General features: G+C 44.2%; 1 protein-coding gene across 1 annotated transcript in view; it reads left to right on the forward strand.

Moving 5' to 3' along the window:
* The first annotated feature begins 3072 nt into the window (after positions 1-3072).
* Positions 3073-24355, forward strand: part of cdk6 (cyclin dependent kinase 6) — a 32956-nt gene continuing 11673 nt past the window's right edge. Inside the window, exons 1-4 of the mRNA XM_080516315.1 lie at positions 3073-3239; positions 4116-4478; positions 8443-8578; positions 15034-15201. Of these exons, the coding sequence (XP_080372441.1) occupies positions 4255-4478; positions 8443-8578; positions 15034-15201 (528 nt within the window). The 5' untranslated portion in view covers positions 3073-3239; positions 4116-4254. The remainder of the gene's footprint in view (positions 3240-4115; positions 4479-8442; positions 8579-15033; positions 15202-24355) is intronic.

The raw sequence follows: 24355 nt of genomic DNA on the forward strand, positions 1-24355 counted from the left end.
CTGAAAATATATCATCATGATCAAAGACAAACTTAAGGAGTTCACGTCCATCAACTGGAAACAAATTATGTATCTTGTGCACGTCACTGATTGCTTTTTCTTGTATTTTTTTTTTTTTATAATTGACAATGAGCAATTGTGCACACTGCTTTTTCCATTGAAAAAGCCAGAGATGAAGCCATACTTTATATACGGAGCGTGGTATTCCCACAACAGGATGTTCCTAATTGGACCATCCTGTTCTTGCATACTTTGTAAAACGAGTCTCTGGGATGAGCGCTGTCAGTCATGGACGGTGAAAACCTGAAGAAAGTTGACAAATCACATATTGAGTAATCGACGGCTGCTGTGCGAGTTTATGTAAAACATTCAGACTGTTTCACAATGTGGGTGAATGCCTGAGGTGTCTCTCTCTCTCTCTCTCTCTCTCTCTCTCTCTCTCTCTCTCTCTCTCTCTCTCTCTCTCTCTCTCTCATGTCCATGCTGCACAGAACAGACCTAATTGGTTTGTCGCTCAGCCGGATCAGAAGTATGTTTACTAATATATTCACCGTGGGTGACGGCTCTCAGAGCGGATTTCACGTGAACAATGATGATGAAAAAATGTAAACGTCCCCATTTACAGTAATTGGTCTGAGACACATTGTCTGCTTTGTGTGTTTTGTGATGTAAATGGTTGAAATGTGGGCTTGCCTATATGAAGTTGGGCGAGGGAGATGGTTGAAGATACTTCCATGTCATCGTCCCCCCACAGTTCCACCTTTTCAATAGAAATCAATGGATTCTGCGAACAGCATGGAAGACAAGTTTGCATGGAAATCACAGCTTCGGAGGATTGACCTTCTTCTGATCTGGTGTGTGTCTCAAAATGCACGCCTCCCAATGAAGTTATGATAATGGGGCTTGGTTACACGCCTGTAATTGGCTATTCATTGGGATAATCTGACATCAAGTCTTGTCATGTCTAAACCGTGTCCACGTTGAAAGAGAAAAGGGAGAAAAAAACAAACTTGGCTGGAATGTGAATAATGTTCAAACTAATTTTTAAAATACATAATTTATGACAGGTAAGTTATGAGGACATAAGGAGGCGGAAAGTCATTGCAATTAAAAATCTGCACAGTACAGCAAAAATAAATGAATAAAATATCAGTGACCAAAGATAACAAAATAAAGAATGCAGAATACAATGAGCATAACATGCATTAAAATCAAAACAAATAATAATAAACAAAAGACAATCATTTTACACATTTTCAAAAGGTAAAATCAAATGTAGTATAATCTAATGCATAAAAGCCAACAAATATATAGTGGTGCTTCTGTTAACAGTATTTTCTTAATTGTTTTAATTAAATGTTTATTTAAAGTTAAAAAAGACAGAAACTATGCAAATATATATATACATATATTGGATTATTTTTCTCTTGAAACAGTGCTTTTGAAAATAAATCACATTTTATTTGAAAGTCCTTTTTAAATGGTGTCACATTTGTTGAAAACATGCATTTGTGGGATGAGCAGTGAAGCTAACAATGTTACTACTGATTATGCATTTAACCATTTATTTATTTGGAAAATAAGAGTCTCATGCACAGCAACAGGAATAGTAAGAAAATGTGCTTAATTTTGCATAGTTAAAAAAAAAAAAATTCTAAAATGAGTGTGCATCCATTATTGTGGTAATGTTTCATATTAGAATCTGCAAATATTACATGTTGTAGAGAAATATCATTAATTATATTGTGTAATTATTATATGTCGTGAAGGTCACACTGTTTTTCTTTGCCTTGACTCTCATTAGATTGGGTGATTAAAGTCTGAAACATCACATGTTGTGCATTTAAGTTTATTTATTTACCTGGCCAGGAGGAGCAACCATACAAGAGCAAGAAACAGTTCAAGAAAGTTGTTTTCTCTCTCTCATTTTGTTAACTATATTCTAAAATGCATGTTTCTAATTAAAACCTGACTCTGCTGTGTTTTTCGTGGATCCTTTACGCACAGTTTGCATGTTGTCTGAGTATAGTCCATTATTTATGAATGACTTTATTTTAATTCTGGCAAAAAAAACAAAAAAACATGAAGAAATATCTCTAGGAGGAAGATGCTGTGCAGAGTTGAGAATCCATAAATGTGCCAGTTACGCTTATCATGGGGGGGGGACTCTGCAAACGACCACCCCAGCAGAGGGACCCCCCTATCCACCTCCCCCCGCCCCGCCCCTCGCCTCCCTGCCACAGATCAAGCCACCGGGCCTTGAACCTGACCCCTCGGGACCATCTAGGGCGAGCTTGTCACATTGCATTCCCGCTGGCGCATTGTTGCCGCTGCAGGTCCTCAATGGGTTCTTGCGGGAGAGATAGATAGTGTGGCCGTCCATCCAATAAACCTCCCCTCTCTCTCTCTCTCTCTCTCTCTCCGTCCCTCCCTCTCTCTCTCTCTCTATCTCTCTCTCCCCCTCCACGACCCCCGCGGCGCTCCCGGTTTTAAACACGGGAGACAAAACCCGCCAGGGAGGACTATGAATGGTAAAAGCACCGAGGAGGCCGAGGGAGAGCAAAAAGGAGGCGGCGGGCCTTTGTAGTCGGGGGAGGAATGCGGAAATGTCCCCGCTCCGTGTCAAACCTCTCTGAAGGGGGTCAGGCCACATTCAGCCGGCGTGGGAAAGCCAGGCGGAGACGGAGCTCACACACACACGCGCGCGCACACACACACACACACACACACACACACACACACACACACACACACACACACACACACACACACACAGCCGAGCGGCTCTCCGCGGATATATGGAAGAAAAAAAAAAGAAAGAAAGAAAAGAGAGAATCCAAAGAGGAGCGTGGTTTTGGAGGGCTATATCACGCGTTTGCCTTTGTCCTATGACCCCCTTCTTCCCCTCCACCCCCAACCAACACCCCCCCACCCCACCCCTTTCCCCAAGTTGCAGTGAGAGTGTGTGCGCAAGTTTTCCTCCTCCTCCTCCGCCTCCTCCCTCCCTCCCTCCCCTCGCTGGAGTGTCTCCGGCCGGGGCTGGTGCAGCAGCAGTCTGAGGGGATGGGGGGTTCGAGCTCGCGCACCGTCAACTACCTGTGTGGCCCCCGCATGGAGGAGGACAGTGTCCGGGGATGCGTCTGATGGAGGAGCTCTTCTCGCGCGAGACGCCAATGCCTCCTCGTGTTCTCGAGCACGCCGCCGACGTTGCGACACTTTATTGACAACACGCGCAGAAGGTAAAAGCGAAGTATTTGTGCACAACTGGTAGAAACATTAAAAAAGATTTGAAAGAAGTTATCTTTGCGAACCCGGAAATATTGCTTTAAATTGTAGTGACGCTGCAGACGCTCGCGCGAGTAATTTAGGTTAGAATATAGGCCATTTAAAAAAAGAAAAATCAGCCTTATGAGCTCGCGCCCTATTAAAATTGGAAAAAATTAATGGGTGGCATCCAGGCTGATAAAAACAGGCTTAAAACTCAATTTGTGCGTCATTCCACGCAATTGGAGCGGTTTGAGGCGCGTGAGGCGAGTTTTAGCGTGTTTTTAAATGGACTGTTGCTGTACAAAGTTCAGACAATGCAGCCACGTGCTCGGCAAGTTTGCGTCTCCTTCTCAAACAGAGAGACAGAAAACGGCCCGGAGAAAGAGCACCACTGACCCCCTCGTGTTTGTAGCAGTGAATGCCACGCCATGTGATGTTTTCCTTCTATTTGAACGCGTTGTCTTGCAGTTTATTTACAATTTAACACCAGTGTGGCGTCTTTAATGTTTTTTTTGAGGGGGGGAGGGGGTTAACAGCGCAGCGTTTGAAAGTGTTGAAATATAAAATGTGACACAAATGCAGTTTGAATTAGAATGGCACCGTGTTTAATTTGATTTATTTTGTGTTACACTGTGTTCAAGAGGAGGACGCGAGTTGCGGTGCGTAATAGGAGGAGGAGGAGGAGGAGGAGGAGGAGGAGGAGTGGAAGTCTGGACGCAGCAGTGCTCCGTGTGATAGTCGGAATAAAAACATGATGACAGTCATGTTGCTGCCTACCTGGAGCACTCTCTGACCAAATCTGACAAGGATGGTGTCTCCCTCCATCTGTGTCTGTCCCTGTCATCTAGGCATCGCATGTGCCGGCTCTTTCCCGTGACTATGCCTTTGTGAGAGCAACTCTTGGACCCGCCACCCCTCGCCGGGATTCCCCCGCAATATTTTCAACCCAGGAGACGAGGAAGAGGGGGCGACGACTCCGCTGCAAGAATGGACAAAGAAACGATCGGCTCCCAATACGAGCAAGTGGCCGAGATCGGAGAAGGAGCCTACGGGAAAGTGTACAAGGCGAGAGACTTGAAGAATGGGGGACGCTTTGTAGCCCTGAAGAGAGTCCGAGTCCAGACGGAGGAAGAGGGGATGCCTCTCTCCACCATCCGGGAGGTGGCGGTACTGAGGCAGCTGGAGGCCTTCGAGCACCCCAATGTTGTCAGGTGAGTGAGTGAAGGGGTGGGTGGGGGGGTACATGTGGGTGACAAGAGTGAAAATCTACTGCAGTGATGAGACAGGCCAAAACGCACAACTTCCTGATTGATGGTTTCTGATGGCAGCAACGCCGCCTCATGTGACCTTTTAGTGCAGGTCTGCACTTCATGTGTTGCCGCTCAAGTCCTGATCTTTCATGGGTTGGTTGTTTTTTTTTTTTTCTTTCTGCTGACAACATGTAAATGTGGATTGCACAACGCCACATTGGCTTCCTCTGCTATCTGTACCCAGCAGGCACTCACCTGTTGGATCATTTTCTTTCTCCGCGGCCCGTCGTTTGTCTCCCGGTGCTGGCTTCCTGTTTAATGTGGAAGCCTTGCCTTCGCCCAACATTATTGGCTGTTTCCAGTCACATTGATGATGTGATGCACAAGCACGACACCCTTCAGAACAACGTGTTCTAACTTATTTCCCCATTCAGTATTTATTTTGTTCAGGAGCTGCATACGGCCTACATGTAAAATGATACCGTAATAATATTTAATTCCTGACCATTACAAAACACATGAGCCAACCCTGGTGATTTACTTTTCATTTTCTATCTTTTATATGTATTTCTTGAGTGAAAATGCAGAAATCTGCCTATTCCATGCAATATTTTCACAAAATAACTTTCTCATATGGCTTTGGTGATAATAATCATACATGTCACATTAAACTACCTATCACTGCTGCATTGCTGAGCCTTCAAAGTTAACGGACCACCTTCCCAAGTTTACGCTAGAGTTCTAGAAAGCGCCTCGTCACACTGGCGTGTGCAAGTCAAAGCCTCACGCCATCCCAACAGGGTGCTTGTACACCAGGTCGATAAAAAGAGTGCCATCTTGCAGAACAAATGAAAACTGATTTTATGCTTGTTGAGTTGGGAAGATCGGCAGTGTTTCGGTCAAGTTTCCTTTACCTTTGAAACCGTGTCAGATCACACGAACTCTGCTGTGCATCCATGGAACAGCCTTCAGCACAGAATTCAACATACATGCGTTTCAATGAGATTACTATTCATGTGCAATTCTGGAGTTGCCTGTGGCCTTCTTCTCCAGGCTTGTTCATAGCTGTATAAATGCTACTGCTGCATGATGTTGGTTAAACATGTGATCATGTAAAGTATTACAATTGCAATAAGACTTGCTGTAAAGCCTCCAGTCGATGTTGTTCATCCAGATAAGAGCAGCATTTCTAATTTTTTGATCTATCTGCAAGTTTCCTACCAACAGTGTTTCACAAGTAGAGCAGCGTGATGACTTTGTTGTTTTTAGGCCTTTTTTTTTTTTTTTTTACTTGTTTTTGTGCTTGTGACTCCCAGTTTGTTGGAACCAGGTATGATGCAATGTTGATATGAAGAACTGATGTACAATATCTTAACACAAGTGCAGCCGGATTTGGCCAAATGTGTTGCACATAAATGCATGGTACATGAAAACACAATTTATTTATTTATGTTTTGAATTATGTACATTGTGAAAGTTATTAACATGCTGATGATAAAATATATATTTTTTAGAATGAATACGCTGCTGTCCAATGAAACTGCATTTTGGTTTGTTTTTTAACTTGTCAATTTCTAGCCTAGTCGTTGAGTCTTTTTCTACGCTCAAAGCATACGCCCAAATTGTAAGTGGCACAGAGAAATGTGGCTTTCAGCAGGTCGATGAGTTTTCTACGATCAAACTGAAGACGTGCACAATTCAAGTCAAACATGGAGCAAAGCGCATGTTTGACTGTAAAGGGACTTTGCAAAAAAAGCTACAGGAGTTCGCTCAGGTTTCACTGCATGACCTATAACACGAGTAATTTCGTCATTACTTGTCACTTGACCAAAGCATAGACCCATAAATTGCTGTCTTCTGTAATAGAAGGACTAAAGCCAGCAAGTGTACGATTTAAAATGTGCTTTAAATGCCATGCACTGATAGTATCAAATATGTCTATCTCATAAGTGAATGCTTGATTCAAGACATTTTTATATAAATCTCTCAATTTTATTTCTCAAGCACATTAAAAAAAAACAAAAAAACGTTTTTAAGCTATTTTTCTTGAATAACTGCATTCATCTGATGTGTTTAGTATCTGAAAACAGGCCATTTTTGGCTCATCTGCTTGCTGTTCACATGACTCATAACAATGTTTGATACCAACGCAAGAACACAAGCCTCATTTAGCCATGTTTGTTTTATCTTCTTTTAGTCTGCTCTGTGCACATATGTCATTTTCTTTCAGTTTTGACATGAATCGGGCAGAAGTTGGTGCGTCATTAGTTGGCCCCAGCCAAGGTCTGACCTTGTGCTTGTTTTATCATGGACTATCGAGTGCTTTGGGATGTGGCTGAAGCCCTAAATGAATGCTTCAGAGGAATAGCCAGTGCCCTTGTGCCTCTAACAATAGTTCCCCCGTCCATTAATATGCACTCCTGTTAAAGCATAAATTGGTGGCATCAAATCATTTAGAATGCAGACTTTTTTTTTTAACTATTGGAGGAAAATAAGTGTCCTCCACTTTAGCCAGTGAGCATGAGCTGAGCAGCCCAGGCCAGGAAAAGTGCATTGTGGGCCTTCTGTGTGACTCCAGGCAACCCCTGGATGTTTGTAATGAGGCCCATTATTCATTCCATATGTTCAGTGTCTGCTGAGAGCCCCCATTGTAGTCCAACAATCGAGCTGTGAGGGGCGTTTAACCCCAACGCTTCAGTAGGAGGGCGCCTTCTATTCTGTGACATCATGCACAGGACTAATACCTTGAACGAATCGCCCCTCGCTCACTCCTCTCGCTGCGCCATATCCAAGTCTGCTGATTACAAGGGTGTTGGCATGGACACATGACGCCTCGTTGGAGGGAAATAAAAGAGTTTCCAGCGAGATTTAGTCGTTCTTTTCATGCTCCCGTTTTAAATGGCTTATGCAGATTAGCTCGATGGAGTTTTAATGGCACAAGTAGTGAAAATTGTTTAGGATGTTGTCGTAGCAGAGTGACGATGCCCCCTCATGAATATAATGATTAAAAAAACAAACAACGATCCCTGTGGCCCCCTGGCTCGCAGTATGTACACTTTGTACTTGAACGTTGTTTCGAAGTGGTTGAATTTGTTGCACGTCGCCTGATTGAACAGTTTATCAATTTATGATGCCGACTTGTTTCGACCTGTTTTAACATAATGAAACATTTAATTGTGCATTGTCCGCAAGATGTCCCTTGCACCGTGTCGGCAATTATGAAACGAGTCGCACAAAGTAGACGACAGATGACCGAAGCTTCATCGCGGGACTCTGATGTTTTGATGGGAGACGGTGTCTGCAGGCCGCGGCCACCAGACTTCCCACCGAGTATCGGGAGTTGTCATAGTGCCGCTCGAGGAATGCTGCTTGTAGTCCCCCGGCTCTTTGAAGAGGACATACTGGACAGCTTTTCTTTTTTTCTTTTTTCTTCAGCTTTTCATCAAAGCTTGCTTTGGCAGGTCTACCGGCATAATCTGGATTCTTGGCCTTAGCTGGTTGCTTAGCAAAGCCCGGCCATAAACGCTGCTGCAGACGGGATGGTGTTAAATGTTTTCAAAGCTTTGCATAAAATCGGTGCATTCTCTCAGTGTGTTACTCTCGTCGGTGTTGTCAAGATAAAATGGATCCTGCAGAGGGTCTGGATTCAGGTTGTTGACTTCACACTCATGGTGTTATGCCTTTAAAAGTGATGATTGCTGAACAACAACAATAGAATTTTGTTAAACTCTGTGTTAGTTGAAGGTAAAACAACTTGATGAATGACAACAGGTAAATTATGCACCGCAGGAAGTGATTGTGTTGCCATTTCTTGCATTGAAAGACAACACAACCACGTTGTTGACACACACACACACTGGCCGAGTGCAGTGGACCTCATGAAAATCAATGGTATTGATCTCGCCCACCTGTTCTCCTGTCGCAGGCTGTTTGATGTGTGCACGGTCTCTCGGACTGACCGGGAAACCAAACTCACTCTGGTCTTTGAGCATGTGGATCAGGACCTGACCACCTACCTGGAGAAGGCCCCCGATCCTGGAGTCCCACCTGAGACCATCAAGGTAAATGTCCAGAAGTCAAATCACTTCTTCTTCTTTTTTGTGTGCCATTGAGCTTTCAAACATTAGCAAGGACGAGGATAACATTCCTAGACGGGCTCATAAAACACTATTTGACATTACTTTCAGTTGCTATTTGAAGCATAAAGGAAGGTGTTGGCCACTCCTCTCCCCCAGTCACGTCTCCCGAAGACTTTTCTTCGCCAGAGTCGGCGCAATTCCCACTGACATCAGAGGTACCGGGGTGTTTTTTAAGGGCAGCACATATGGCAGATGGGCTCCAAATTAGAGGCTCACTGCCTTTTTCCTTTTTCACTCTGCCCTCCGACGTCACCCAGTAATGCAGATGGAGACTCAACTAGTTTAGAAAACTCTTCTCTCAATGCTTAAAAGACCATTTCAATCTAATCTTAATCATTGGCACGTCACAGTTAAGTGTTTTTTGTGCATCAGTTGAAAGTGCAACAGTCACCACCACTATCACTTTCTGTAATTCGTTGAATAAATCCAGTGCCGCCTTACACTTCGCCAAAAGATCGGAAGTGGATGTGTCGTCAGCTCCCTTTTTCCTCTGAAACGGTCTCCTTTTATTTACATTTTTCCCACACAGTGTCTTTTATAGAATCCTCTTTATCGTGTTTCTGCCCCAAGGTCTGCAGATGCAACGTGAACAATATTGGGAAAATTATCTCTCTATTTTTAAACAGAGGGGCCTCCGAGTTTGAAGTGTCAAATTTGGAACAGAGAAGCTGTGGCGCTGCAGTAACCAATAACATTTGACCCCAGGGTCGGGGGGGGGGGTTTTTGTGTGTGTGTGTGAGTTTTGTATCGATGCAGTGCAAGTGTAGATGGGTCAGGTAGATCACACCTGAGGCTTTCCCAGGGCAACTTTGCTGAAGATGATACAGTGTGGTGCTGCAGTTTCTCTGAATCTGTCATGATGATTGAGCTGCAAACACTGCACACGTTCTAAACAGGCACTTTACCCAGTTACAAACAGCTTTAAAAAAAATTTTTTTGCAGCAATTATCTACATTGTCACAGTTTCTATTTGTCCACAACATGTCTTTCTCAACATCTCTTCAGAGCCAAACCAAAGATCTTATGTGGACGTAAACTGACTCGCGTCTGTCTTTCTCTTCCTGTCGTCCCAGACAGTCTGTGGGGTCCACAGCATTGTTCCAGTGGACTCATTACTCTTCTTTTCTCTGCACACAGCTCTCAATGACAGTTGGTACATTTACATGTGCAGATGAGCCGTGCTATCTTTATAGCTTGACAAAGCCATTGAAGTGGTCACAGGACACAACAAGAATAAATAGCATGCAAGTGGGTCTCTGTAACAACAAACCACCTCTTTTCACCATGTTTAGCTACTGTTTTAGTGACTATTTACCTTTTTATAAACTGCTGGATACACAGATCGCCTCGTCTCTTTCTCGACCAACTGCTATATATTTATTATATATATATATCACTGATGTCAATTTCAGAAGCACTCAAAGTATTTAGTTAGAGTCTGACCTACGCTTTTGTTTTAGGTGTCATGCAAGTGTAGCGAGTGGGGTCCATTGGTCTTTGCTGCTCCCTCATAGTTTTTGTATTGTGGTTGCATTTTTCCACAACTCACTCAACGTAATGTGTGTTTGTCAAGTTTCTAGACTAAATATGTCATCGCGGTATGAATACACTCTCATTACAGTATAATTTCAGTGAATTAGAGGAACTTATTTTTATACTCTCCCGTTTGAAATCAAGAAAAAATATCTTCTTTGGTGTCATTGGCAGTTTTTTGTATTCATTACAGACTTAAAACTGTCATTAGTCCAAATGTCTTCCATTGAAATTATTTTTATTGGTATTAAGATACTACAGGAAATCTAATAAAATTGCTTTGTATGTCACTGAAATTATTGAAATTAGACACATACTTCAAAATGCCCAGTAAAGAGTTTGACTTTTTATTTACCATTATTAGAGATGGAATTTTCAGTTAAACTCATACTCAGTTTTTTCCACATTTTTTATTAATTATTTTTATTGCGAAAACTCCAGCTTTCTACATTACAAAATGGTATATTTTGGACTTTCAATACAATCACGTATTGCTCTGAGATGTTGGATATTTTTCATAATTTTAGCAATAAAGAGTTTTGCATAAGAGTTTTGTTACGGCTTTCTCGGCTCATTCCTGCTGCCATTACAATGTATGTTCTGACACCACCCGTGTTCGTGCATACACGGAACTATTTCATTCTCTGTCATCTCTGATGATTTAATCAAAGGCAGAGTTCTTTACTCATTCTGGACTTTTTTTCTCAAATTGTGACGGGTGTGACATTGAAAACACAAACGCACCAGCGGGTTGTTTCAGACATTGACTCATTTATAATGTTTAGTTGTAACATAATGTGATGGCAGTTGTGTATAATCTTTTGCAACATAAAACAAATAATCGTATTTGTCTCTATACATTTAACATTTAATAAAAAGTTTCAGTTTCTGAAAAATGTACTTATGTGTATATTTCTGCCTAAACATCAAGTTATTTTATTCAAATAAGATGGAAATACACATTGATGTTCTTATTTGCTTTAACTATTACAGGAGACTCCTGTTAATTTGGCTTGTTTATCAGTCACATGTAATTTCTGGAAATAAAACTAAAGATTGTGATTCTTTTTTACAATGACTTTTCCAACCGAGGCTGAAGGCCTGAGGAATGTTTGTCCTCCCTTTTTGACGTCTTTCCTCGGAAGTAGTTCGTTGATTTATTCTACAACTAAAGGTGAGGGCTTGCAGGAAGGGAAGAAGAGATGGAGGTTAAACGTTCTGTAGCTTCTGGACTCTCCATTAACCGAATGAAGTGGGCTTCCATCTGAAAATTTACAATTTGTTGTATGTCCACCCTGTACATGCAGCTTTGGGGATGTTTGAGAGAGGGAGCTCGGACCACTAAGACTGGCCTGTCTTAGATTATATATACCACTGGAGTCTCCAGGGGACAAAAGGACAGCTCCACGTGGGCACCGACCGTTGTTATTTCTAGGACAGTGGACACTGCACAGTAACCTGAAAGTGACCCCTGCCCCCAATGACTTCATGAGATTTGGGCCGCAGCAGATGACACCATATTGTCGCTCCAGTGTCCCACCTGTATGCGTCTGATTAAAGGATTATCTGAGTATCATGAGTCTTACTAAAGCAAAAGGAGCAGGCATACTTTTCCCTAAATCCAGCCAACCCCCTGCAGCGGTCACCCCACCATGGCCTGTCCTGTCCACTTCAGCCCTCCCACCCTCCACCACCCACTCAGACCCACCACATGGTCATTGATGAAAGAGGCCCTCCTCCAGGAATCAAATGAGCTGGAAGGACATCAAGCAGCCGGGTTGCCCCAGCCTCAGTGCTCCTTAGCTGGGCCATCGCTTGGGTCTCACCCACCCTCCTCCACCGCCATCACCCAGGCTTCCACAGCTCCATTCTGTGGGCCCATGAAGGGGGAGGTTAATGAAGCATGGGGAGGGAATTACACTAACGCTAACCGGCAGATGTCCCATATTGTGCCTAGTTACAATAAACAATATGGCCGCCTCTGGTGCATTAGCATTAGAAAAGGAGGCGCACTCAGAAAGCCATGTTTTGACGGCTCCTTGCAGTGGGCTGACTACTTCTTTTTTTTCCATGGCGCTCCAGTTTTTTCAGGGTCAGATCTGTCGCTTTTTTTTTCTTCTTTTTCTTTTTCAATTTCCTCCTGGCCAAGTTTTTTTTTTTTTTTTTTTGTGAAACTTTCGGTTGAAGTGCAGCCAGATGAAGACACTTGTATGTTGAGCAACTTTTTAATGTCTCTTTGCTGCTGGATCAACTTCCAAGTGAGGTGGATCACATTGCCACCCACACAGTATGTACTTTTAAACTTTGTGCCGGTATTACAATGTCCTGGCTTTCATGCGTGGGCCTAATATTTTCCTGTTGTCTCCGTTGAAAGTGGTTTTGTGGAGGATTGTCGAGATATTGTCATTGGCGAGTTTGGGAATGTAACCGATACTGATGATGGCAAATGTACTTCCAAGGACCAGGAGGCCACAATTGTTTGTGTGTTTGTCCAGGAGTCACACTTCGGAGATAATTAGTGTTTACTAGGAAATGCTGTTGAAAGGAAGCACGGCAAAATGGCTATTTAAAGCAGAGAGGAACCAACGGGAGGGGGCACGCTATTGTGTCAGCCCCGACACACACACTCACACAATAACCAACTGCCTGCCTCTGTCCTATGGCCCGGTCTGTCTGCTGGCCTTCTCGGCAGGTCATGGCTGAATAGAGATGTAGAAAGGAAGGTCTGTTTATGCATCCTGCCTGTCCTTGGTCAGAGGGCACCCACACACATGTGCATGCTTCCACATACACACACTGATGCACCGAGGGGCAGACACAAGAGAAACGGGAAATGTCGGTACACCCATATTAAGTTTACACAAACCCTGGGAGGGGGGGCGGGGGCTTTTGAGTTTGTTTGTGTATACAAACACACACCCACATTACACCCCGTCTCCACAGCATTGTGTGGGGTGCCCCGTCTCCTCGTCAATGGCCGGCGCAGCAGCCAGCCCCACGCCGTTTGCTAATGTTTTCTGCTTGAGTGTGCAGACCCCTTTGACTCACTCACCAGCTGGTGGGCCAGTGAATAGAGCTGCGGGCTTGGGTCCATGTCACTTGTGAGGTCTTGGCGGTGGGTTTTGGGGAGTTGTTTTTAGGGAGTGTGTGTGTGTGTGTGTGTGTGTGTGTGTGTGTGTGTGTGTGTGTGTGTGTGTGTGTGTGTGTGTGTGTGTGTGTGTGTGTGTGTGTGTGTGTGTGTGTGTGTGTGTGTGTGTGTGTGTGTGTGTGTGTGTGTGTGTGTGTGTGTGTGTTGGGCCCAGTTGGATGTCTCGTAGAACAGGTTTTAAGATTTTAAGACATTCAGCATCAGAGGCATTTGTGTTTTCCACAGTGTTTATTTTTCCTCGCATCAAAGGCACACAAAATAATCTTATTTTAAGATTAACCTGCAGTAACTTCACTTGATAAATAAGACTGTCCAAATCATAGCTCTGTTTGAACTACCTCGCCACAACCTCTTTGGTCTGATGGTTTATTTGTTTACAGGTGTTGAACCTGTTTTAGGAGTATTTCAGTTGTAAAAGAACAAGTCTAAGCTGGTTCTGACAGTTTGTTCCTGTTCACACCGGTCTGCATCTGCTAATGTGTTGAGGATGAACTGCCTTTGGCCATTCCTGAGATCAACTATTGGGCATAAAAAGAGAGCGAGCGAGCGAGCGCCAATTAACTTGAGCAGGACAGCTGTGGAGTAACAGATCAGTGCTTGTACAACGCTGGGGCCTCTTTCCTCTCTCTCTGTGTGTGTGTGTGTGTGTGTGTGTGTGTGTGTGTGTGTGTGTGTGTGTGTGTGTGTGTGTGTGTGTGTGTGTGTGTGTGTGTGTGTGTGTGTGTGTGTGTGTGTGTGTGTGTGTGTGTGTGTGTGTGTGTGTGTGTGTGTGTGTGTGTGTGTGTGTGTGTGTGTGTGTGTGTGTGTGTGTCAGTTATCAAACATCTGCCACCGTGGCCAGAGATGGACACAGGCCTCTGCTCGTTAACTCCTTCTCCGCCGCAATGTTTCCGTTTCCACACTGATCTCCTCGCTCCATGTCCTCATCGTTGAGACTTTCTTCTTTTGAAAAGCTTGACGGGACGAGATGATCGTTTCTGCAGACATGCAGCTTTATCTCGCCATCTGTCTTTGGTAATTTGCAAAGGCTCATTTGTTTCAATCCATCAGATCAGGTTAAATCATTCAGAACTGCACAAGAAATGTTCCCATTAAATTTTCCATTCTGGACAAATCAACCGTCCATCACAGGACAGAGACGGCCAACAACGCGTATTCACAGTCACACCAGTTTACCATTTAACCCAGTTTGGGAGGTTTTGGACAAACGGAGGAATTCAGGAACTCCAGGAACCCGGAGCCTGACACCCACTTGAAAACATGGTCTTCACACCATGATGCCAAATTGCAGTTTCATTTCATGTCGCGCCCACAATGGGTGCCACATAAATAAAACGCTAGAAATAAAACACTTTACCAATTGCAGGTCGTCGTCCAAAGTTCAGGCTCCATCTTTCCCTGTTCATACATTTCAGTTTGCTTTGAATGAAGGCCGAGCACCTTCCATGGCAGCTGCCGCCATCTTTGTGAGAAAATGAATGACTTTCTCCATTTATCATTCAATATCAGAACCAGAAAAAAATCTTTATTTACCCCCGAGCACCAGAACAGCAGATGCATAAATTTAATGACCTGCAGTGACGATGTGGAAATCGACGGACAGAATGCGATGAATTGACTGAGGTCAGCCTGTCCTGAGCTGCTCCTTCTGCACTTTGACTGTATTTCCAACACTTATGTTTTGCTTTCCTTTCAGGATATGATGTACCAGCTGCTTCAGGGGCTGGACTTCCTGCACTCGCACCGCGTGGTTCACCGTGACCTGAAGCCCCAAAACATCCTGGTCACTAGTGGAGGGCAGATCAAGCTGGCCGACTTTGGTCTCGCTCGCATTTACAGCTTCCAGATGGCGCTCACTTCTGTGGTGAGTTCCAGTGTTCGTTAACAACGCAGGTCTCGTCCGCGGAGAGACTCGTTACACACCCCCGCACTCATGATTTTAATATCGTGTTGGCTTTCTCCACAAAATAATACGCCATGAGGTAATCTGACATTTTGGCCCACCTCTGTGGCACCGGTCTACTTTGGTGTTGAGCTTTCTCATAAGCTGCTTCGGGACGCGCTCCAGTTTTTTTGCTTTTCAAATAAATTATCGATATTATCAGCAGATATTGCCTCTTTCTCCAATCAAAGTCAGCTGCGTAGTTTATCTGGAGTGTACTCGATAATAGAACATTGTACACGTGTGGAAACTCTGACTCATTTCCATCAAGGTTTGTGATAGATGCACACACACACACACTCTGCCTTGAACTCCCCTCCCATCTCCAGAGAGTTAGATGAAAAGCGTCTAATGTGTTGTCGCGGGCACTTACGGGGCATCAGCGGGCAGCTCGGCAGGGCTGAGCCAAATGATAGGATTTCTCTGCGTAAAGTGAGAGCCAAGGGCCCCCGTGGCCTGTCTCAGGAATCCCTCTGTGGCCGTCGCAGACAGGGATGGAACAGACAAGGAGACACAGACACCCCTCCCTTTCCACTGTCGGCACTTTGATGTCCAACTGTTGAGCTGCAGGCTCTGATGACCAGATAATATAAAGCGAGAAGGGACTGAAAGGAGTCTTTGGAAGCGCTTGAAAAAAGGAGAGATGTGACTTTTTAAGATGACGGTAGGCAGCAACAGTAGCCCCAGTAACTTTTTTTTTTTTTTTTTTCTTCCCTCTCTTTGGGAGGCTTTTTATTTTTAAAGGGTCCTGATCCACTTCACATGTGCACCAATGGCTGTTTGCACATTTACAAATCCAGTGTTGTTGTACTTCAGAGCTTGTGAAAGGTGAAATTCATGTCTTATTTCCATGATTTTGAAACTATTTGCCTTTGCTTGTGAAAGATAGGCTTTAGCCTGGAGTAATGGCTCAGTTTCATCACCTGCAAGTGTCAAATGTGGATTTTGTATGTTCTGGAGGCTCCGGTGCAGTGGGGAAAACACTGAGAAGAGAGTTGGTGGGCAGCAGCGGTTGTTATGCCAAGTTTGAAAAACACTCATGGGAACTCGGGTCCAGTTCCATCAATGAACGTAAATAAAAACATTTGCAAAGGGAAAGAATGCAAACTGTATTTTGCTTCTCAGCATCTGTGAACATGACCTGCACAAGCAGGTGCTTCTCTACAACAACCTGCTCACACGCATCTCACTCGCTGGCTTTTTCTGCTCTGGGAATGTTTCATTGAGCGGCGGTAAAGACCTCTCTTTGGTTCGTGAGGTGAAGGGCTGACATTTAAATTCAGGTCACGTAAAACTGGGCTGTCCCAAGTGTATAGAAGATAATTATCAAATAAGATTGAATTTACTTCAGGGACCACATACAGTCCAGTTTCATCCAGAGTGGACCAGACTGGTAAAATATTACTATAGTAACCTTTAAGTTTACACTTTACACATTTTTCCTTTGTTATGGCCACAGTGTTTGTAATGAAATTGTCTATATATTTTTTTACAAGATCAAATAGTTGGCCATGAAAATTTTGTACGCGCTGACTACGCATGCGCCAGAGCTTGTGCGAGGAAATCCTCCGCCTCCCCGTCTGAACGAACACAATTTAAAAGCTAATAAAGATAGCCACACGGCTCAAAAGTCTTGAAGTGAAACATAAAGTACCTTAGGAAAGGTGGAGAACGCCGGGCAGCAGAAGTGCATTACGTTATGGAACGTGCACGGAAGGTGAAGTAAATTAATCGATAATGAAAATAGTTGTCAACACTTTTAATAATCGTATTTAATCGACTCGTTGTTGCAGCGCTCGCATATGTATGGAAAAAAAATCTGAAGCAATTTTGGCACAGGATCATAATTATGGTGAACTAGCTCTCTCATTTAGTAAATATTGATGTAACCTGGTAACATTCATGAGTCATGGCTGACTAAATGTGTGATAATGGTCTGCAGTCTCTGGTACTTTTTATGATTACTATAAGTGTCTCCTTGGTTTTGATAAGTCCATCACCCTGCAGAAGGAAATGTACCTCATCATAGAAGATGCAGATTGTTTCACGTTATTCAGCGTACGAGCGTTTTCATTGGAGGATTTGCCTGCGAGTGAATATTGCACTTCTCTTATGACTCCATGGGGACAATTTCTGTCAGGGGTGAACTTCTCCGAGGGGGAAATCACCGTGTGAGTGGCAGATGTCAAGTCCTCGAACCGACCCGCTCAGTGGCACTGAACGTGAATGTGTTTGCACACACACTCATTTCCCTCCTCGCTTATGCAGATTGGGCCACAGAAAGTGTGTGTGTGTGTGTGTGTGTGTGTGTGCACGTGTGTGTGTGTGTGTGTGTGCGCGCTCGCGCTCTGAAGCAGAGCGTTGCAACGTGAGCACGGGATCTTGGGTTCCACATGAACGTTCCTGTGTCTGGAATCCCCCTATCAGCCCCAACACACACAATCTCCATTCATCCATTCATTGTTTCCTCTTGCTAATAAAAGCAGATAATCTGCAGTGCACGCAGCGCACATGTACATAAATACACACAGTGTTTTAAGAGGATCTTCCCCTTTGCCCAACAGACCAGCAGTTGCTCATTTAGTCACTTAATGCCGCCGTTACTGGCAGACAGATGGACGTTGGAGAACTGCAGTTGCTCAAGCAAACAAGGTGCTTGTCTCAGTTTCAAAGTGATTCATTTAGCGCGACTGCAATGAGAAGTGGGCTGAAGTGAGCATTTACATGATGTTGTCAAAGAGTCCCCGGGTCCTTTCTTCTTTCCCCGCGCCGCTAACTGAAAGTCGCACTCTTGTACTTTCTGCTGATGATTTACCAGCAAAAGCTTGAACTTCTGTTTTTTTTTTTTTTTTTTTTTTGTGATGAGTTTGCTTTCTCACCTAGCAACATGTTGGTTTGCTAATGTGTCATTGATAAAGTATGTGGTCCGTGTGTGTTTAAAAAAAAAAAAAAAAAAAAAAAAGTGTGATGGATTCTGGGTGCCTGCGTGTGACTGATGGCCCCGTCGGCATCACCCACTGATCATGTCGCGCGCGAGAAGAGGAAAAGGGAGGCAGAGAAAACCAATGGAGAGGGAGGGAGACCACCCATTGGGTTGGTACGGGGGTCCAGATTAGGCTGCCCCAGGCAGTCCCTGGGGGGACCGTTGCTTTGTTGATGGTTTTTTAATGACCCTGGTCTGGCTGGAGGCTCATTGTGCTGCCTTGAGTGACGGGCAGATGGGGAAAGCTGATGGGTTAATCTGACATACCAGAAAGGAGTGCAGTGGGATCTTTTTTTTTTTTTTTTTTTTTTCCTTTCCCCTCGCTGTTCATCTCGACTCAAACTCCATTCCTGCCAAACTGCTTTAGGGAAAACTATTTCTTTTGATGCGGCTAGAATTTGAAACAAATGTTCCGGGGTTTTTCGCACAAATACAACCAAAGAGTCTCAAGCGTTGCGCAATTTTGTCAGTCCAGTGTTTACAGCTTGACTACTTAATGTCTGAACAGTGGGATTAAAAATGAATAAAAAATGTTTTTAAAAGGCCTGATTGGCAACATTGAATCAAGTTGTTGAACCCTGATATGTGGAAAAGCACAAAAAAACTGCGAGGAAGTAAAGCAGTTGAAACCGCAGCCTTTCCTTTCCTTTTTGGACAATTTCACAGCCATGAAATCTAAATAATTCTCAGTCATTAGAACGTTAAACATGAACTCTCTCGTGTTCCCAGCTTAGTGAATTTGTGAAATTTAATAGGCCTGCAAAAAAAGTGGAATGACATTTGACATTGGATGGTTTAATTAGTTATTAAACGTAAATGCACTGTTGTCAAATACATAAAACTTTATCCTCTTCTCTTGTGTGCTCATGGACTTGTATTCCATCACTAAACAGGTCTGGTAATATGTCATCCACTGCAAGGCTGTCGACTTCACCCTGTCCTCTGCAAAAGTTGTGAAATTATCTTGAGGGCAAATATAAAAAAACAAAAAAAAACAAATATAAAAAACCACACCACTCCATTTAGCAGTACTCTACAGGAATCACTTGTCATTCCATAATTCAGAAATGGCACCAGATTAGACGAGATGTTTATAAAACACGGCCGCAGTAGCCTCACCTGACCACACACTGGCAGACGGCGGACAGACGGACGACCCCGTGAATGCCATTAGTCGACGCTCTGATACACGTCATGTGCATGTTGTTGCCTGACAAACAAGGTTGAGAAAACCTCAAGAGGAATGCCGACAGACTTTTTTTTTTTTTTTTTTTACGCACTGGTCATTAAGCCGTTTTTGTGTTTTGAGTTTTTGAAGTGAAATTAAAATGAGGGGTTGCCACTGTTTGCAGGAGATGACAAGATAAGATCATTAGTGGCAAAATTGGTTTTATTTCCCTTTTAAGCTCGTCTGAAGTCTGTTACCGAGTGGCGGAACAACCCAAGGGGAATTTTCTGATTCTTCAAGTGAAATCCTTGTCAAGTCTTGGCCCAGATGGGACTTGGCGTTCACATAATCAAATGAGCCATTTTGTATAATGAGTGCAGTTGGGGGTTATTTCAACAGAGAGAGATTATCTTTGACTCACTGTCACAGTTTCCCTCAACCTGTTGCTGGTGCCATGCAGGGGAGTGAAGCGGTTACCTGATCAAAAGTATTTTCCCATTTCTTTCCACTGACCCCCCCCCCCAACCCTCCGCTTGTAGCCTTCCCACTGCTCTTACCAGAATAAGACACCCATATCTCAGACGACATTAAACAAATTGAAACCAGATTTCCTGCCTGCGCTGAAACGGCGGAGTGGCTTTTACAATGAGAAGACTTTCAACTTCGCTCAGATTTTATTCAGTCTTGATTGAAATTTCCACGATGACAATATTCCCCGTTTACGTTCCACGGACTTTACGATCAAAGGAGCCAGTCATAAGCTTTGCAGAGAGCCGCACAGCATATTTAACCTTGAAACCTAATCTAGCACAGCTTCTGAACTTGTATAGTTTAACTTTATATACCTAAACTGTGAGTAAGAAAACTATATTGAAGCGCTGAGTTTGTTGCAGTTTGTAGCTTTTACAACAAAATAACATGCCACATTTTGATGAAAATCAATGAAAACATGTTTTATACTGCTTTATCCAACTGAGGATTCAGGGTGCTGGAGCTGAACCCAAATGACTGTGGTTAAAACAGGGAACATCCTGGGGTCACTTATTTCACAATAATTGTCTTTGGTTGAAGGGAGGAAACTCCAGTTTGCACAGGGAAATCATGCAAACTCCACAAAGACCCGACAAATATTAATGAATAAATAAGAATATATGAGCAGGTTCATGAAAGATCCTTTGGAAATATTTAACACAATAAGCAGCTTTCAGACTTTGATTGGCACTTTCTTTAATCCAGAGTTCCATTGTCTGTTATGCAATATGCAATGCTGTTTTAAAAACAAACAAAGAAAAGATCTTGAATATATGATTTTGTGAGGTTGATGGGTCTCATGGTTCTTATGATCCATGGTATGTATTAATGTGTTCATATTTGTGGCATTCAAGGTACTTTTCTTGAGGGTCGGTTTTATTGTTGTGTATATTCTTTTCTTTTGTGCATTCAAACATTGTTTTACTCTCACACATTTTAATGATGCTTATGCATACAAACATCATAAATGCATCATGCCTGGAAAAGCAGTCTGATGTACTTCTCTAATGTTTCTATGATTGCCGAGGAAAAACTGGATAGTCGTATCTGTGTATGTGGGCCTGTTTACCCCCCCCCCCCCCTTTGCCAGACAATGTAGTTCTCCTCTGGACGAACAGACGGAGAGAAAGAAAAGCAGGCAGGCAGCGGTAGGGAGGGGGGGAAAACCCTTTGCACTGCACGAAGGAGAGCACGTGCAGCGCGCTCTGGGAATGTTTAGATATCTCCTCAAACGGCTCCACATGGGAAAAAAAGGAAAAGTCATCCTCTATGCTTTGACTGCAGCCGGCCGGAGCAAAGGGGCTGGCCCCAGTTTGACATAAGCAAATACACACACACACACACACACACAGTTCGCACATGTACTTGTTCAGAAATACACTGCCAGTGTTGGGAGTAATGCATTACAAGGCTGCATTACTGCTGTAATTCCGCTACTTAAAAAAAAAAAAAAAAGTTTAACCTTTTATCTTCACAGTCACAGCACCTGTTTATAGGTTTTCTTGTCACTTTCTCTGTGTAATTTGTAGACGAGTTTAAGTTTTAGTAGTCTCCAGAAAATGTAGCATCTAAACATAATGAACAAATTACCCAGACTCCCTCTTTACGGCCCAGCTGAGCTCGCTTGTTCTCATTGAACCAGTCGCTGTTGCACAGGTTTCCACAAAGGTCAGCAGTTTCATGCAATGTCTCATTGCAGCTCCATCATAAACGAAGCTATTTGTTTGTAGCGTATTGCTTTTGCTTGCACTGGCTAATAAAGCGAGAACATTGTTTTGATTGGACTAACTGGAAATGGTCTCTCGTTTAGTTTTGGGCAGCCCTTTATAACGTACACAACAAATTCAGAAGATCGTCTTGATATGACGAAACACGCACGTGCACATGCCGCCACATGCACAGTGCAGGGTTTTGTTGTCCCCAACCGTGTGCTGAATGTACACACACACACACACACACTCTCCTGCAGTTCACTCCAGCATATTAATTGTTGCCAATGTCTTGGCAGCCCTCCAGGTGGGGAAAAGGGGGCACTGATTGGCATGTTTGCCTTACATGTGCACACGCGGTCACCTGGATATTAAAGCAGAGGCAGCGCCAGCAGTGGGAAGAGGAACAGGGGGGGGGCAGAAAAAATTACAGCATATATCAAGAATTTTCCAGCTAATGATGTGCGGATGTGGTAGCACTGGGGAGAGGGAGCCACTGACTGTGCTGTCTTTGTTTCGTTCGCCAAGGGCCCCGTGCTGCATTCCTGTACGCTGTGCATACTTTGGCAACAGTTGCAGTGCCCTTCTTTTTTTCTTCTTCTTCTTCTTCTTCTTCCAGTTTTACTGTATACAGTTTGTGTGCTGCTCTTGCACTTTTCTCTCTTACCCCTGAAGTTTTCTCTCAACCCCCCCCCCCCCCCCCCCCCACACACACACACACACACACACACACACACACACACACACACACACACACACACACACACACACACACACACACACACACAGGCTCCCTGCCTCAGTCTTCCTTTTCCCCTCCATCACTCCACTAAATCTTCTTTCCTTTATTTCCTTTCTTGGCCCGGGGCAGCAGTTTTGTCGGGACTGTAAATTGTCCTTTTCACATAACATGAGCAAGAAAGAGGGAAAGTGAGGCCGGAGTGAAATAATGGTGTTTACAACATGGCTGACTGCTGGAGCTGTGGACTGGGGCCTCTCTGGAGACACAACATCACAGCCTCAGCGGTATTCCACATACATGGCTTTATGGTTGTGATTATAACTTGTCTTCTGCCTTATGCGTTGGCCTTTCTGTATACTCTGAATCCTTTGTCCATTTAGGTTTTGGTATCTTCTTGGAACGACAGCAACCTACAAAGGATCGTCTTCAGGGATGCTGTACAGAAAATGGAAAGCAGCGGTTGTGAGCCATTTACCTGCGAGAATATTTCCTGCACCATGATTCAACTTCAGTCAATCCCTGCAGAAAGTTAAAACTTCCAATTACAGCAGCCATTCTGCGTGTGGGTGTGCGCACACGCACTGCTGCTCTTTTATCCTGGGCTTCCTCAGTGAGGGGGAATGTAAACATGGGCCCCCAGCCAAGCTCCATCAACCCCGGAGCCTCCAGGCTGCGGCCTTAAGCCCCAGCCTCCGTCGTCCTCATGGCATGGGGTCACCGTTATGCCCCCCCCCCCCCCCATCAGAAGATCACCCACACTGGATAAACTGGTGAGAGTGGAATGAACAACGCCACGACCAAAAGCTCCACAACCTGCCAATAATTTTGACGTATCCCAATATAATAATTATAACTTCCCATGCAGCAATATCCGGGAAACAAAGATACCCTTGCCATTAAGGAAGTTTAACTTTGCTTGAAGTAGTGCTTGTGCAGCTTTTGAGATTAAAAAATCCGGAGAAGCTCTTAACAGTCTTTTAATACTTTGTACAAATACGTGAAATCTATCATCTCAAGTTGCTGCCACATCCAAGCGATTGAATACAATGTCTAATCTCCGATTTAAAGAAAAGACTTCTGATCTGAGAGCAGAGACTTTACTCTTTTTCACATCGAAACGCATGCTGCAGATAACATGCATGTATGTTTGCAGACACGCACGCCAGCTCACAAACCATACTGACGCACATTCGTCCAGTCCAAAAAAAAAAAAAAAAAGCAGGTGCTCCCAAAGTCACGTGCAAATACTCCCACACGCTCACATGCATGCACCCTATTGTCACACTGCTCCGCTGTTTGTGCACGGGCAGACGCAGGTCCGGATGTTGCGAGGCGAACGGGCTTGGAGGTCTGGCCTAGGAGGTCCAGAGGTCCTCTGGGGCGGGAGAAGCCATTTCCTCCCCGAAGGGTGGCGGGGAGGAGCGAGCGGCGGCAGCGGCGAAAGGCTGAGGAGGCGGTTGGTGGAGGTGGTGGTGAGGGGGCGGATGCTCTCAGCAGAAAGGAATTCCCAGAATGTTGTCCTTTAATCTGGAGTCAGCCTCACACACACTCTCTGTCTCTCAGTCAAACTCCCTGTCTTTTTTCTCTCTCTCTCTCTCTCTCTCTGTCTCTCTCTGCTTTCTTTGACCTCCTCCGGCTTCACTGTTGCCATGCAGAAGGGAAGAACGGGTTCAGACACAGAGATGGGCTGAAAATGCAAACCAGCTGACCTAAAAGCAAAACACTGTATCACACAGTTTATGGCTGAGTCACTTTCTCTTTCTCCCAGTGGCCGGCGTGCCGTACGCCAGGGTCTACGTCGCCGTACAGAGACGGGGAAAGAAGGGATCTGTGAGGCCGGCCAGAGAATGAGAAGAGTGAGAATGAGACCCAAGAAGAAGAAATGCAAACGTGGTTGGGGGGGAAAAAAAGGAGCGGAAGGGACAAAAAAAAAGAGATTAAGA

The sequence above is a fragment of the Blennius ocellaris genome (assembly GCF_963422515.1).
Source record: "Blennius ocellaris genome assembly, chromosome: 20".
Classification (NCBI taxonomy): Eukaryota; Metazoa; Chordata; class Actinopteri; order Blenniiformes; family Blenniidae; genus Blennius; species Blennius ocellaris.